Below are 14,392 nucleotides of genomic sequence, written 5' to 3' on the forward strand. Positions count from 1 at the left end.
ACCTACCTACCTCTATATATATATATATATATATATATATATGTATATGTTTGTATATAGGATAATTATTAATTTCAAACTATTTTAATTTTTTGGAAAGAATCTGTAATTTTTTTAATAAAGGAAGAATATGTACATACATAATAGTAAATTTATCAAATACAAATCATAAAACTATGTAGTATGAACAAAAGCTATAAATTTCACTTGAACCTAACTTTACAGGTTGGGTAGAATAAAATCTATAAAAATCTTGAACCTAACTTTATAAACGTTCATTAATATCAAAATTTAATTGATATGTTAATTTGATAATAAAGAGTAAATATCAGGAATAGACACCATAGATTGAAACTATATCTTTATATATATATATATATATATATAGACACACACACACGCATAATACTTTATAAATTTTATGATCCTTAATTATTAATCAACAACACAATCATTTATGATTGTTTTATATTTCTAAATTTATATACAATGATAGGTTGTAATAATGATGTTTGAGTTTGGAGAATATGATTTCATAAAGTGAAAATTCAAGTTCTGAAATTTTCTAAATGAAAATTCGAAAATCAGTATTTTCAATTGATCAAAGCTTTGGCTCGATCAATCGAAAATGGTAAGAAAATAATCCTAGAGTTTCTGGATGTCTCAATCGTTGTTCGATTCTTGTTCGACAGATCGAAAAGAGTATTTGATTGATTGAAAGTAATTTTTGACTGATTGAAAATCGTGAAACATGATTTTTTGTAGAATTTTCTAATGACTGTTCAGAAAGATTGAAGATGTTTCAAGCATTGTTAACAGTTTTATGAAATATTTTAACTCTCCATACGTGCCTTTTAATGAAATATAACCATATGAATATAAATAGAGGCTTATGTTCATTTGAAAAAAATAGCAAGTTAGAGAAAAATACAAGCAATCCTGTGGTCATTCTCCAGAATTGCTATCTGTAGAACCTAACATCTTTGTTGTATCTTGGGGGCAAATTTGTGATAACCCTTTAGCAATAATAGTGTGGGGGACAAATATTATCTAAGGAAAATGATATAGTATTTCTAAGTTATCTATTTTCTGTTTGTTTTTTGTGTTAACATTGTTTTTTAATTATTACTTTGTGTAATATCCCAACAATTAATGACATTTTTGTAAGTGAAGTTTGTTCTTAAGTGATTTAATAATTATAAATTGATATTGTTATTTCTAACACATACAATTTCCTTTAGATAGAAGTGTTTAAGAGAATTATTTGAGCTGGAATTTTTATTTTAAATAAGAATAGAATAAAAATATATATAATTGGAATAGTATTATTTAGTTTCCACTTTTCCATATCTCCCAAAAAAAAAAAAAAAATTTACCTGATTGGAAGTAATTTAAAAATCAAAGAAGTGAAGGTCATAAAGGTGAATTGAGAAATATAAAATTGCCCATTAAATCTACTCCCACTAACAACCTCCACACACACACAAAAGAGCCAAAGTTTTTTTTTTTTTTTTTTTAATAAAAGAATTGAATAAATTAAAAACCTTTAAAAAGTAGAAATAAAAAATAATTCAAATTCTTTAGAATTAGGACACAAATTTTTGTACTTTTTTTAAAGTATAACTAATATATATATATATATGTACTTTTTTTTTAAGTATAACTAATATATATGAGCCTATTTGGGATGCGCACAATGTGTGAAAAGGCTAGTAGAATATAAAATAACAAATTTGTGTTTCTATTAATAAGCAAATTTGAAATAATTAGGTGTAATATGTTTTCTAAATCTTAGAGGAGTCTTCTTTAAACCATTAAGTAAGCTTTTCAAATCCCTAATAGCAAATAATTTTTATTGATAAAATCTTCAAATTTTATATCAACATGTGTTATTAAATTTATCAATTCATTTGATGATGCAAAGAAAATTAGTGAGCTAATCTAGTAAACAAAAGTTTTGAAAGACCTACAAAAAAGAATCACACTATCGGAGCTCACTAGTGTGATACTGACTTAAGCTTTTTCAATGCTTAATGTTGAACACCCAAGATTGAACTCAAATGGCTAGAGTTAGGCTTTTTTTTTTTTTCACTCATACTTTAGAATGGAGATGGTCTGGTGTTTATATAGACCAACTTTTTTTGCCACTTTATTAGTTGAGGCATGATTGAATGTTTAGAGTTAATGGTAGCGAGATCCTTGGAGTTTATGCCCATAACTTGGGAATGTGGGTTGGTGAGTGGGTATATAATGCCTGAAGTTTGGAGGTTTCAGAAGTGTACTTTCATCGGTGTGCAGTTGTTCAGGTGGTGAACAAGTGGATGGAAGGTCAAGCGACTTGTGTTGAAGGTTACCTACGACACTTGTTGGATGACTTAACATCTTTGTCCAACGAGCTTGGCTGGAAGGGCCTTGATGCCGGATGATGGAATTTTGAAGGTGCATTTAGGTCGGAGGACCCTTGATGCTTGGTGATGTACATAGTGTATGAGGAGTTTGGGTTGTTAAGGGCGTCTTGGTCACTGTCTAAGAAAGTCATTCTTATGGCATACATTAATTATTCATTTTAAAAAAATTTTATGAAAAATTTAAAAAGATGTAAAAAAAAATTAGTTATTTTTTTTATTTTATATTTTCATAGGAAATTTTCAAAAATAGTTTACTAACTCGTGCCCTACTCCTATTCCTTACTAAAAGGCTATTTTAAAATTCTCTTAATTTTAATTTGTCACTTCCAATCTCAATCAAAGATAAGAAAATTCGTTATTAGTATAGTATGGTATCGTATAGTCACAAGTAGTTAGTTATATACAAGTCCAACTAAACATTTTTCAGTCTCCTAATCCTTTGCAAATACACAGCTTTTGCCTCCATAATACAAATATGTAAACACAGACAAATCGTATAAAAGTCGCCGTCAGGCGACAATACCCACTGAACAGTCCCCCACTTCTCTCTCCCATTATTAAAACTCTTTTAAACCTTTAAAAATAGGAGTTTCCACGGCAAACTTTGACACGCTCCTTTCCTTCGACGCGCCACCACCAACTACCACGCGCCACCATCTTCCCTCACCTTTTTGTCATCTTTCTCTTATCTCAACTTTCCTTTCCTTTCTGATCTGAGAAAAAAGAGGGGCTTTAAAGGCTTGTATGAGTCTGTTTCCGTCGATGATAACAACAGAATGGGCGGAGTCACGTCGTCGATCGCGGCCAAGTTCGCTTTCTTCCCTCCGACCCCACCGTCTTACACTCTGATCTCAGAAGACGACACGTCGTCCTTGGAAACTCAACCTGTTCGCTTCTCTATTCCTGAGGTTCCTAGGAAAAACAACGTGGAAGTACTCAAGCTTCGGACCAGAAAAGGCAACGATATCGTAGCTATTCATGTTAAGCATCACAAGCCTTCCGCTACTCTGCTTTACTCTCATGGAAATGCTGCTGATTTGGGTCAGATGTTTGAGCTTTTCGTTGAACTTAGCAATCGACTTCGTGTCAATCTCATGGGGTAAGACTACTTTTTGAGCTTAACTTTGGGTTTTTGAGGTTTATTTTATGGATATATTATCTGGGTTTTTGGTGTTTTTGTCACTGCCTTGAGTTTTGGTTGGGAATTATTGTGTATAAAATTTGATGGGTGTTGCTTAGTATGGTGAAATTTTCATGACAGTGCAATTGGGTTTGTCTTCTTTCTCAAATTGTTGGTGTGATAGTGGTTTTGGATGTAAGCAATGCTGTAAATGATTAATATTTCTTTTCTATTGCACATAGTATGGTGTTTCGTGTGTAAGCTTAAGTCTGATGGTTCTTCTTTGATATAAGGATTTTAGGAAGTTTCTAAATGTCACAAGAAAATGAGAACTTTAAAGGGCAAGAGTTAGATCAGGAAATGATTAATTTTGTTGTCAACAAGTATACTCATAGTATATCTGAGAACTGAAATAGAAAAATGATGATTTTGTTGACAACTTTAGTTCATGGAGAGGGTATATGATGGAATCCAGTAGCATGGCAGGGTAGATGTTATAATTAAAACTAAGGATGTCTAGGCATATTGTCAATTTGTCAAGATCATTCAATGTTATTCCTCATATAACAGGATATGTCTTCTGATTGCTGAAAATTAGGTAAAAGAAACTATATCTGTTCCACTGAGACAATGGATGCCCAACTAGAAGAATGAAGAGATACATTCATTGAATTTTGTGAAATTCATCAAGAATAGGCAGTCAAAGAAAAATAACTATAGGAACTTTATGGGTTGCAGATATTGACTGGATCAGGATTCTTTCCATTTGTCTTAAAATGGAGAGGATCGATTTCATGGTTCAAATTTAGTTTTCATGAACCTGAAGGGCTACACAGTACATTGTGCTATGCCATTTAAAATTCCATTCAACCACATTGGTTATGATAACTAAATTTAAAGTTCCAATATGAAGCTGTAAATGCTTCTACTCGGTCAAGATGTGCTCAAATACTTCACAACCTGAAGAATTGCCTCCCAATGTGGATGACAAGGATCTGTCATATATTGGCTTACAACACTCATTTCAAAGGATAAGGACAGTAATGGTGAAAAAAATTCAACTCTCCAACCAAGTGACAATGTTTTCAGGATTCGATAATAACTTCCCTTGATTCACATGCAATTTAACATTGGTATCCGTAGGAGTTTCTACAGGTTTAGAACTTGACAGTCTAGTTTTTCCCAAAATATCCAACACATATTTCCTCTGCAGCAAACTAATTGTTTCCTTAGATCAGGCTACCTCAAATCCCAAGAAGTAATGTAGGTTTCGTAGATCCTTAGCACAGGAAATAATGCAGGTTGCCTAGATCCTTAGTTCAAAACGAACTTTGGATGAACTCCTTTAACTCCTGTGTCCCATTCTTATTATCACTAGTGAGAATTATATTATCAATATAGACTTTTAAGACAATCTCTTTGTTCTTAAAAGTAAAAGAGAAGATTGAATGATTGGACTGGCAACGGTGAAGTCCAACCCTGATTACTGTGTCACTAAAGTTACCAAACCAAGTTCAAGGAGGCTGGTTAAGGCCATAGATAGCTTTACATAATCTGCACACCTTATTAGATTCCTACTGAACAACAAACCCCAGTGGTTGCTCCATGTATACTTCTGCCGCAAATCACTATGTAAGAAGGCATTTTTAAAATCCAACTGAAACAACGCCCAACCAAGATAGCACCCAAGGATATCAGAAACCGAATTGAAGAAATTTTAGCAAGAGGAGAAAATGACTATGAATCATCGACCCCAAGTCCGAGTGTAACCCTTGGTAACGAGGCGCGCTTTCAGGTGCTCAATGGAACCATATAGCTAATACTTCATAGGATCTACCCAGTTGTCGGAGTGTTGGGGGGCTTATTTCATTGCATGATGGTGGTTGTCAGACATGGCTACCAGATTGGTTGATCACGGGCAATGAGCGATGCCATTGTTGGCTGAAGAATGCTAAAGTTGGCAGCGGAAGGTTTTTTTTTTTGGCTTTGATACTATGTTAATTCTTGAAATGTGAGTTTATTTGGGTTAAATTAAATTATGCTACACATATGCTTAATATTTATACTAATAGGTTTAGTACAAATACTACTCATAATAGATTACATGATTTATAAATCTACTGTAGATAAGATAGTGTCTCTTAATTGATAAATTTTGTTACTTATGAAAAAATAGAAAATAAATGAGGCGGTTTGCATATAACCTCAATTCAACATGTTCGTACGCCTTATTAAAAAAAAAGACATGTTTGTACTTATGTATGTATAAGAACACATATCTGCATATGTAAATGTAAGAATACATATTCGTTGAGTTACAACAAATGAAATAATGGTCAACTCGTGATCTTCTAATAACAAGTCTTAGCACCCTAATCCTTTTGGTGTTTTCATCTTTGTGTCTGCTATATAAAAGCTGAAATAAAATTTTCTGGTAGCATGGCCACATGGTGCATTCACATATATTCTACTTTCTCCAAGGACTGAAAAGAAAAGAAAAGAAAATCCTATTTTTTATATTGGATAAAATTAATCAATATTAATGACATCAGTAATATGACACCCATTATCAGGGCTGAAATAATAACAGTTACTTAGATGTTTATATCTTACTACTAGTTCTCTCATAGTCAAATCTATAGTATAAAAAAAAATTGTACCCAATGCACAAAGCTCTCACATTTTGCAGGGTCTGGGAGAGGTCATGGTAAGTAGGTTTACCTCCAATTTTTTTTTTTGAAGAGGCTGATTCCTGGACACGGTCAATTCTATAGTATAGTTTAAAAAAAATTATTTTCAGAAATTTGAATTTACTTGAATTCCCTTGCATCACATGGGCAAAGAAGTAGGAGAAGTGGGAAACTGCTCAAATTCTGTTTTTACCAAGGACATGGTATTTATTTGTATTTCTGTTCATGTCTGGTTTTGTCAGCACTCTCTTTTGGCTGGGGTTAACTACGTTCATTTCATAAAGTTTCATTTTGTGAGAACTGTGCTCATTTGAGTTTGTTTTCTTCTCAACAGTGCATGTGTGCATCACATCCAAGTGTTCTGTCTAGTTTGATCTTCAAATGATATGGAGAAAAATTGTTATTTTTGTTAGAGCTACATAAGCTTGAAGATATGGATAAATATCTCTTCTATTAATTAAAGAATCTGAAAGTAAAATAGAAGAAGTGAAGTACACTACTATTTGATACTAGTATATCTTTCTACAACTCTGATATTATAATCACCATTGGATTAATTTAGTGACCCTTGCTTCTTTGTTTTGTGCAGGTATGATTACTCTGGTTATGGACAATCAACTGGAAAGGTTGGATGCATAGCTTCTCTAATACTAGTTTGATGGAAATGGGAAAAAATGTTTATTATTTGCTTATATTAACTCTTGCAAGTCCACAATTTCGTGTAGGTGTCTGTTTATTAGAGTACTTAGATATCCTGATTCTTATTCAAAATAAAAACTCTGAACTAAGTGTTAGGTTTTGTACCTTTTTGACATTGCTAGACTTCTATATATTTGGTGGTTTTAAAAAAACAAATAAGAAAGATTGAAACTCAAGTTTTGAGTAGGCTGAATTTTAGAAGTCATGTGACAAGAATTTCTGACATTGACCATATAGGCTGACCAATCCTAGATTCCTAGATATGCAAACATATGTAATGTATAACAATTATGTCATATAAAAAGTAATTTGATGCTCCATTTGTTTAATCAGAAATTTCTGTATTTTTTGGTTTCTGGTTTGTGGAAAATGCATGTCAACAGAAAAAATATTCTTTGGTCAATGGAAAACATACCCACTAGAAGGGTAACTTCTCTCTCTTAGCTCTCTCTCCACAGGTTGATAGTTGATCGACTGTTGACTGGTTTTGACTGACTTTTTTTTTCTTCCAAATGACTTTCTTTGATAAAAAATCAGTAACTTTTCTACTGATTCTTTTATGTAGATTCTTAATTTAGGATACGTTTTCCCATTTGAGGATCCCAAATAGCCCCAAAAATAGAAATGTTTTTTCCTGTTTGGGATCTGTTTCTGTGAATGAAAGTCTTTGTTCTTAAAATTACCTGGAATTACAAGAAATATCAAGGACTTTTTATGCTAGTCAAACAATAGAAAAGTGTTTTCTAGTTCATTTTCAGTGTCTTAGACAAACACTGGAAAACTAATCATTTTCCAGAAAAAAAAAGTTTTTTTTTTGGGGTCAAAACAAATGAAGCGCTAATGTGTATTATGTAATGAGTATATGTAATGTTGGTTCAAGTATAGTATGAAACTAGGACCCTACCCACCACACCTTTTAACCTCTTCTACGAAGTCCTAGGGACATGTAAGAAGTATGACCTTGACATGTACTTAGAAATTTGTTAAAATTACTGAGTATTGGTACATTTTAATGTGTGCTGACTAAATATATCTTGATTTGACTTTTGGGTCTAACGCATGTCTCAAGTTGTATTCAGATAAAATCATTCATTTATTTGTTCTATTTTTTTTTCCCTCTTGGATTTAAAAAAAAAAAAAATATTAGGCTACCAAATGGGAGGTAGTTTAACTGACACCTTCCATGGGTTGAGCCCAAGACCTCCCTACCAATGCATTACATTGGTTTCAAATAGAAGTTTTTCATCTATATATTTGTTCAATTTTCTGTTCTTTCTGGTCCATGAATACGTAACTAACTCATTTACCAATCATGAATGTACTAAAGTCTTTTGAAATGTTTCTAATAAGTGAATAATGGATCTTTAAGCATAACTGCATGTATGATTAAAAGCATTCTCCAAAGTTCTTTGAGAAAGGATGTAGCTTATCATCATGATGCATATTTTATTGGTATATTCCATTTTCACAGAACAGAAGCCACATGGAGAATTATATTTCTCCGAATAATAATTGCTTCATGTTTCTTGGAGATCAATTATCAAAAAATCTAAATTCTTAAGTGTTAATGTTAATGTCAAATTAAGTTTATGGGCTGTTTCACTTAAAAAATAAAAGGTTTATGGGCTATTTCACCTGGCTAAGGAGAAAACACATTGCCTATGACGATTATGCTTTTAGAATTATTTGCACACAAAGGCATACCAAAACTTGTAAAAATTCTCATGAACATGACGATAACTTGAAATCCTTTTTTGGCTGTCAATTCATATGATACCGCATATCAACTATTCTGTGATTAATACTTCAATTTTGGCAGTGAAAGGGTGAGTTAAGTATGGGTTTAGCACTAACTAGGGTCAGCACCTAAGCAATATCTATGGGGATGCATTTATTATTCTATGGGGATCTCATTATTAACATTAATTCCTTGGCAGATACTGTGCTTGAATGACCCTGGATCAGCACATATTTCAGAGACTTTTGCTGGATATTGTTATTTTAATTGATGGTCATAATCTAACAGTCACTCCTTTTCTTTTGAAACAGCCATCTGAATGTAATACGTATGCTGACATTGATGCAGCATATAAATGCCTTAAGGAGCAGTATGATGTTAAAGATGAACAATTAATATTGTATGGTCAGTCTGTTGGTAGCGGTCCCACCCTTGATCTTGCTTCAAGAATACCAAACTTGAGAGGAGTGGTTTTACATAGCCCAATTTTGTCTGGGCTGAGAGTACTGTACCCAGTCAAAAGAACATTCTGGTTTGATATTTTTAAGGTATTTTCTTACCATTGATTCTATTCCTCATGCCGTTCCATTTGGTAGATGGACTAATGTAATTTATTTTTCCTTTCAGAATATTGACAAAATTGGCATGGTAAACTGTCCTGTTCTTGTTATACATGTAAGTCATATTTACTTCAAATTTCATTTTCATTCTCTTCTTGCTCTTCATCATAACTGCCATATCCTTCTTGATCTCTTTAAGTGTGGGTGTGTGCATGTGGCTGGATGCGAGTATGGGATTATATTTATGGACCTTGTTGGTTTTGGTAACTTAACTAAAATTAAATGATAGGACAAAGTTTCTCTACAAACTAGTTTGAAGAGAAACACTTCAAACTACCACTAAACAATTAACATGGCTATATATTTTGAAAATCTAACCGTTGGATTGCACGTTCTTTATATTATTAACATGCATGTCAAATTTTGTTCAAATTAGATGTTAATTACTATTCAATCCATAAATGTATTTTTTATGCATAATTTTAGGCTACAAAAACTTGAAATTTAAATATTTTATTGTTGATACAGCTATTAATTTTGATATTCTTAAAATTTTCAAGCATGGAGGATATAATAAGAAAATGCAATCTGATGGTGGATTTGTCAAACTCACATACAATAAGAAAGTGCAATATACAATTTAAACCCTAGGAAAAGGGTTAGCCACATCTGCATTATACTTCAAAAGGATTCGTCACAATTGAAGCTCTTTGTTGTTGTTAATGAAGCCTAAATTTACCCAGTAAATGTCTGATGTGGGACTTATCACTCCTACACAACTTACACTTAGACAATATCCACATGATATTTCTTAGGTATTAGGATGCTTTCTTAGTCAGATAAGAAATATAGAGATAGCGTGTGCTAATCTTTAAGAGAACAAATTATAGGAACTGTTTAACTGTCTTTTTGAGAAGTTTGACATAGGATGAAGCTTTCCTCCTGAGTTGTGAATGAAATATATTAGTTAGTCTGAATCAATGAAAAAAATAACAGTTCAAATCCATCTGAATCTGCCAAGCTTTTCACAGATGTATTGAGCTAATAAATGGATCCTTTATGATTCTTTTATCACGTGGGAGGAGAATAATTTTTCATCATAAATCAAGCATGAAGGACATTTCTAGAGGGCTATGCCTAGGAGAGCCTCTATCTCCTGTTTTTTGTTATTATTATGGAGGCCTTTAATCTGATGATGGAAAAAGCAATAGAAGGAAGATATTAATCTGGTTTTACAGTGGTGACTTGGACAGTAATTTATTGATAATTTCTCATTCACTCTTTGCTGATGACAAATTGATGGTGAGGCTAACCTGAATCAGATTTGTATTTAATGTTTGTCTTTATTTGGATTGAAGCTGTCTCTCGTCTAAAGGTTAACATGGTCAAGTCAGAGTTGGTACCAGTTGGGGATGTGCATCATTTGGAAGAGTTGGTGGATATTATGGGGTTAGAATTGTCGTATTTGCCAATGAAATATCTAGGCCTTCTATTGGGTGCTCAATTCAAAGCAAAGATCATTAGGAATACCATATTGGAGAAGATGGAAAGAAGACAAGCAGGAAGGAAATGGCTTTATCTCTTAAAATGGAGTTAGGATTACCTTAATCAAAAGCACTCTTTAAAACTTACCAACTAATTTTCTCCCTTTTCCCTATCAAAATAGATGTGGCACATCACATTGAAAATTTACAGCAAGATTTTTTATGAAGATGTTTAGTTGAGGCCTCTAAATTCCATTTAATTAATTGGAATAAAAACATGTAAGCTCCTTCAAAGTGGAGAATTGTCCATCGGGAATCTGAATTTTTTAATCAAGCTCTTTTGGGAAGTGGTTGTGGAGATTTGGCATGGAGAGAGAGGTTTTGTAGAGGATGGTAATATAGAAGAAATATGGAAGTTTTTGGAGTGGATGGTCTACTACTGTTTTTAATGGGCCTTACAGTGTTAGTCTATGTAAATACATAGAGAGAGATTGGAAAAACTTTGTGTGTTTCATTAAGTGTGGAGTGGGTGACAGGACCAAACTTAAATTTTGGTACGAAAAATGGCACGGTGATATCCTTTTAAAGGAGGCTTTCCCAAAACTGTTTTGTCTGACATGGAATAGGGAAGCTTTAGTAGCGGATTGTATGCAGTTCTGTAATGACACTGTATATTGGGCTTTGAATTTTATTGCAACAGTTTTAGACTGGGAGTTAGAATTCTTATTGTCTTTATTGGATTTGATTTACCCAACTTCAGTGAGTGATAGTGGAAAGGATAAGCTTTATTGGACCCCATCTAAACAAAGGTGTTTGAGGTCGAATTCTACTACAAAGCTTTTAGTTCCTAAAGGAGAAGTGATTTTTCACTTGAAAAGCATTTGAAAGCCTAAGGTCTTTACAAGAGTTGTGTTCTTCTGTGGACTGCAGCATTAAGGAGAATCTTAACAATAGAAAAATTGAGGAAAAGAAATATAATTGTGGTAACTTATTATTGTACAAGCAAAAGGAATGGGGAGATAGTTGTATTATCATCATAGAGTTGTGGTCCTGTGGACTATGGATTTTAGCCTGTTTGGGGTTCAGGGGATTATGCCTAAAGGAGTAATAGATTTGTTAACATGTTGGCAAGGCAGTTTTGGTTAACATAGGTGCATAGAAATTTGGAAGGTGATTCCTTACTGATTTTTTGTGGTGCATTTGGCGGGAAAGGAATTGTAGAAGCATTAAGGGCTGTGAGCTATGAAGCGCGTGTGCGGGTGCGGGTGCGGGTGTGGGTGCGGGACTCGGCAATTAAAAAATTATTAAAAATATTTTTATTTATATTTTCTATATATTTTTACTATTAAAATATTCTTAAAAAACATATTACTATGCCTTGATTCTCAAAACAAAAAAAGAAGAAAGCAAGAAACACAAAACAAAACACAAAACCAAAAAAGAAAACACAAAAGAAGCAACAAATATTCAAAATAAAATTGAGGAAGGACAGATTTAGGGTTTTTGGGTCTCATTCAGAGCCGATTTCGGCTGTTCCGGCATGATTCAAGGCCGATTTCGGCCTGTTTCAGCCGTTTCGGTTGCCGGCCGATATGACCCGATACTGCCAATTCGGCCTGAATCGGCGCGAATCGAAGCCGAGTCGGCGCGATTCAAGCCGTGTCAGCTGAAAAAGAAAAAGAAAACATGAGGCAGACGCGGCACCGACGCGCGAGCAGCGGCGTCCCTCGCGCGTCGCGCCGCGTTGGACGCGGGTGCGGCACCTTTGGCGCCGCTTCCGTGCATCATAGGCTGTGAGTGGACTATTAAATCTGAAATTGATGTTTTGATCCTCGTTTGAATGGTTGATTACGTCAGGATTTTTCCTCTTTCTAACTTATTAAATTTTGTTGATTTTTTCAATTCTGAAGTTTAATTGTGGGTGTACCTATTGTATAATTTGTGTGTACTTGGGCTATATCGTTTTATTTTGGAAATTTGGGCTATGCCTTTTTTGTCTTAATTAAATTTGTTATTTATCCAAAAAATAAAAAAATAAAGGAGCTTAATTCAATTCATCATGTTCATGTTAAGATTTGGCCAGGATATCTTTTTAAATGTAATTTTGTTCTGTCAAGTGATCACATTGCCCTCTACTCCTTGCCCCTTCCAGTAGAAAGATTCCAAAATCCTTTTATCTTTCCCAAAGTTATCTTACAGAAATCTATAATAAACGTTTATGTTCCCTGTTCAGGGGACTGCTGATGAAGTTGTGGATTGGTCCCATGGGAAGCAGCTTTGGGAGCTTTGCAAGGAAAAGTACGAACCCTTGTGGTTAAGTGGAGGTGGACATTCCAATCTTGAGCTTTACCCAGAATTCATTAAACATCTAAAGAAATATGTACAGACCATTAGCAAATCAAAAGCAACCACAAATGGTTCTAAAAAACCTACAGTAGAATCTGATAATCAGAGCAAAGCATCTGAAACTGGAACAGCAGATACGTTTGAATTAAGTTCGGATGTTCCAGAAGTTTCTAGAAACAGTTTAGATAGCCGACTTGAGAAGTCCAGAAAATCAAACAAGCCTGAAAAGTCACGTATGAGCACTGACCGTGTTGACAGGTTTAGACGAAGAAAGGGCTTAGGCTGGTGATTAATTTACACACAGCATTTCAATAAGTTATGTGCTAATATCTACTTGAAAAGGTAAATCTATTCACCCCAGCTTATGTAATGATGTGTCAATCCTAGATGGAATATATCCAGTTGAGTGTGTTCCTTCACGTAATAATTTTTTCTTTATCTGTATGTATGCTCAAAGATTGAGAAGAATCTAGCATTTTTAATTTCTTCTCATCTTTTGTAAAATCAACAGCCTTATGCAGTCTTAGCTATTTTCTTTCTTTAGTCTCTTAAGTTGATATTCTAATTGTATGTGGCATTCTATTACAGCATTATCAAACACAAAATTCATGCTGTTTCAGCTATTTTGCTTTCTTTTAGCGCCCGTTTGGGAGGGCTTTTTAAGAATGCACTTAAGTTGAGGGAACTGGAAATCCACTGGTGGTGTAAATCTCTAGGGAAATCTGTCTTTATATTCATTTTCTTTTCACCTTTTTATTTGTTTGTTTTAATTGTGCATTAGCACTTTTGGTGGGGGTTGGTATTGTTTGAATTGTCAGGAATTGTTAAGCGATAATGCTGGTTGAGCTGCACCTGGCTATTCAAAGTGTTGGTGAATGAAATTTTCCAGGAATCTGTGGAGTCAATGTGCAGGGCTGAAAAAGAGGAATTATTTTGTGCATCCATTGTATGCAAATGCAATAGATGTGAATGATAATTTCACGGGCGACAACAGCTTTGTGAACGGTTCATGTCAAGTGCTTAGTTATACATACATGCCGTTTTGCTGTGTCATGCATTTTCTTTTCTAGGTTTGATGTAATGATGGTAATAACTACGTTAGTTATTGAGTTCAGCCTCAGGTTGTGTGAGTTAAGTTATAGCTTTCTGCAGATGCTATGGTTGGCTATAGCCCTCCCCTTTTGTACCTTCTTCTTCTTCTTCTTCTCTGTTTCTTGTTTAATCTTTTGGTTGGGTGGAGGCACCAATTCTAAATGGGAGAAGAATGAATTATTCTTTGGTGTTTATTATTCGAAAAAAACAAGAAAGAAAGAAATAAATTTCCCAATATCAGATTTTGATTACAAG

At 33.7% G+C, this 14,392-nt stretch overlaps 1 protein-coding gene across 1 annotated transcript; it reads left to right on the forward strand.

The window, feature by feature from the left end:
• Window positions 1-2,818: 2,818 nt before the first annotated feature.
• Window positions 2,819-13,809, forward strand: LOC142613086 (uncharacterized). The gene is made up of 5 exons (XM_075785278.1): window positions 2,819-3,507; window positions 6,808-6,844; window positions 8,967-9,203; window positions 9,283-9,330; window positions 12,933-13,809. The coding sequence occupies exons 1-5, from the start codon at window positions 3,185-3,187 to the stop codon at window positions 13,332-13,334; spliced, it is 1,047 nt and encodes a 348-aa protein (XP_075641393.1). The 5' UTR covers window positions 2,819-3,184; the 3' UTR covers window positions 13,335-13,809.
• Window positions 13,810-14,392: the final 583 nt, after the last annotated feature.

The sequence above is a fragment of the Castanea sativa genome, chromosome 1 (genome assembly GCF_040712315.1).
Source record: "Castanea sativa cultivar Marrone di Chiusa Pesio chromosome 1, ASM4071231v1".
NCBI lineage: Eukaryota > Viridiplantae > Streptophyta > Magnoliopsida > Fagales > Fagaceae > Castanea > Castanea sativa.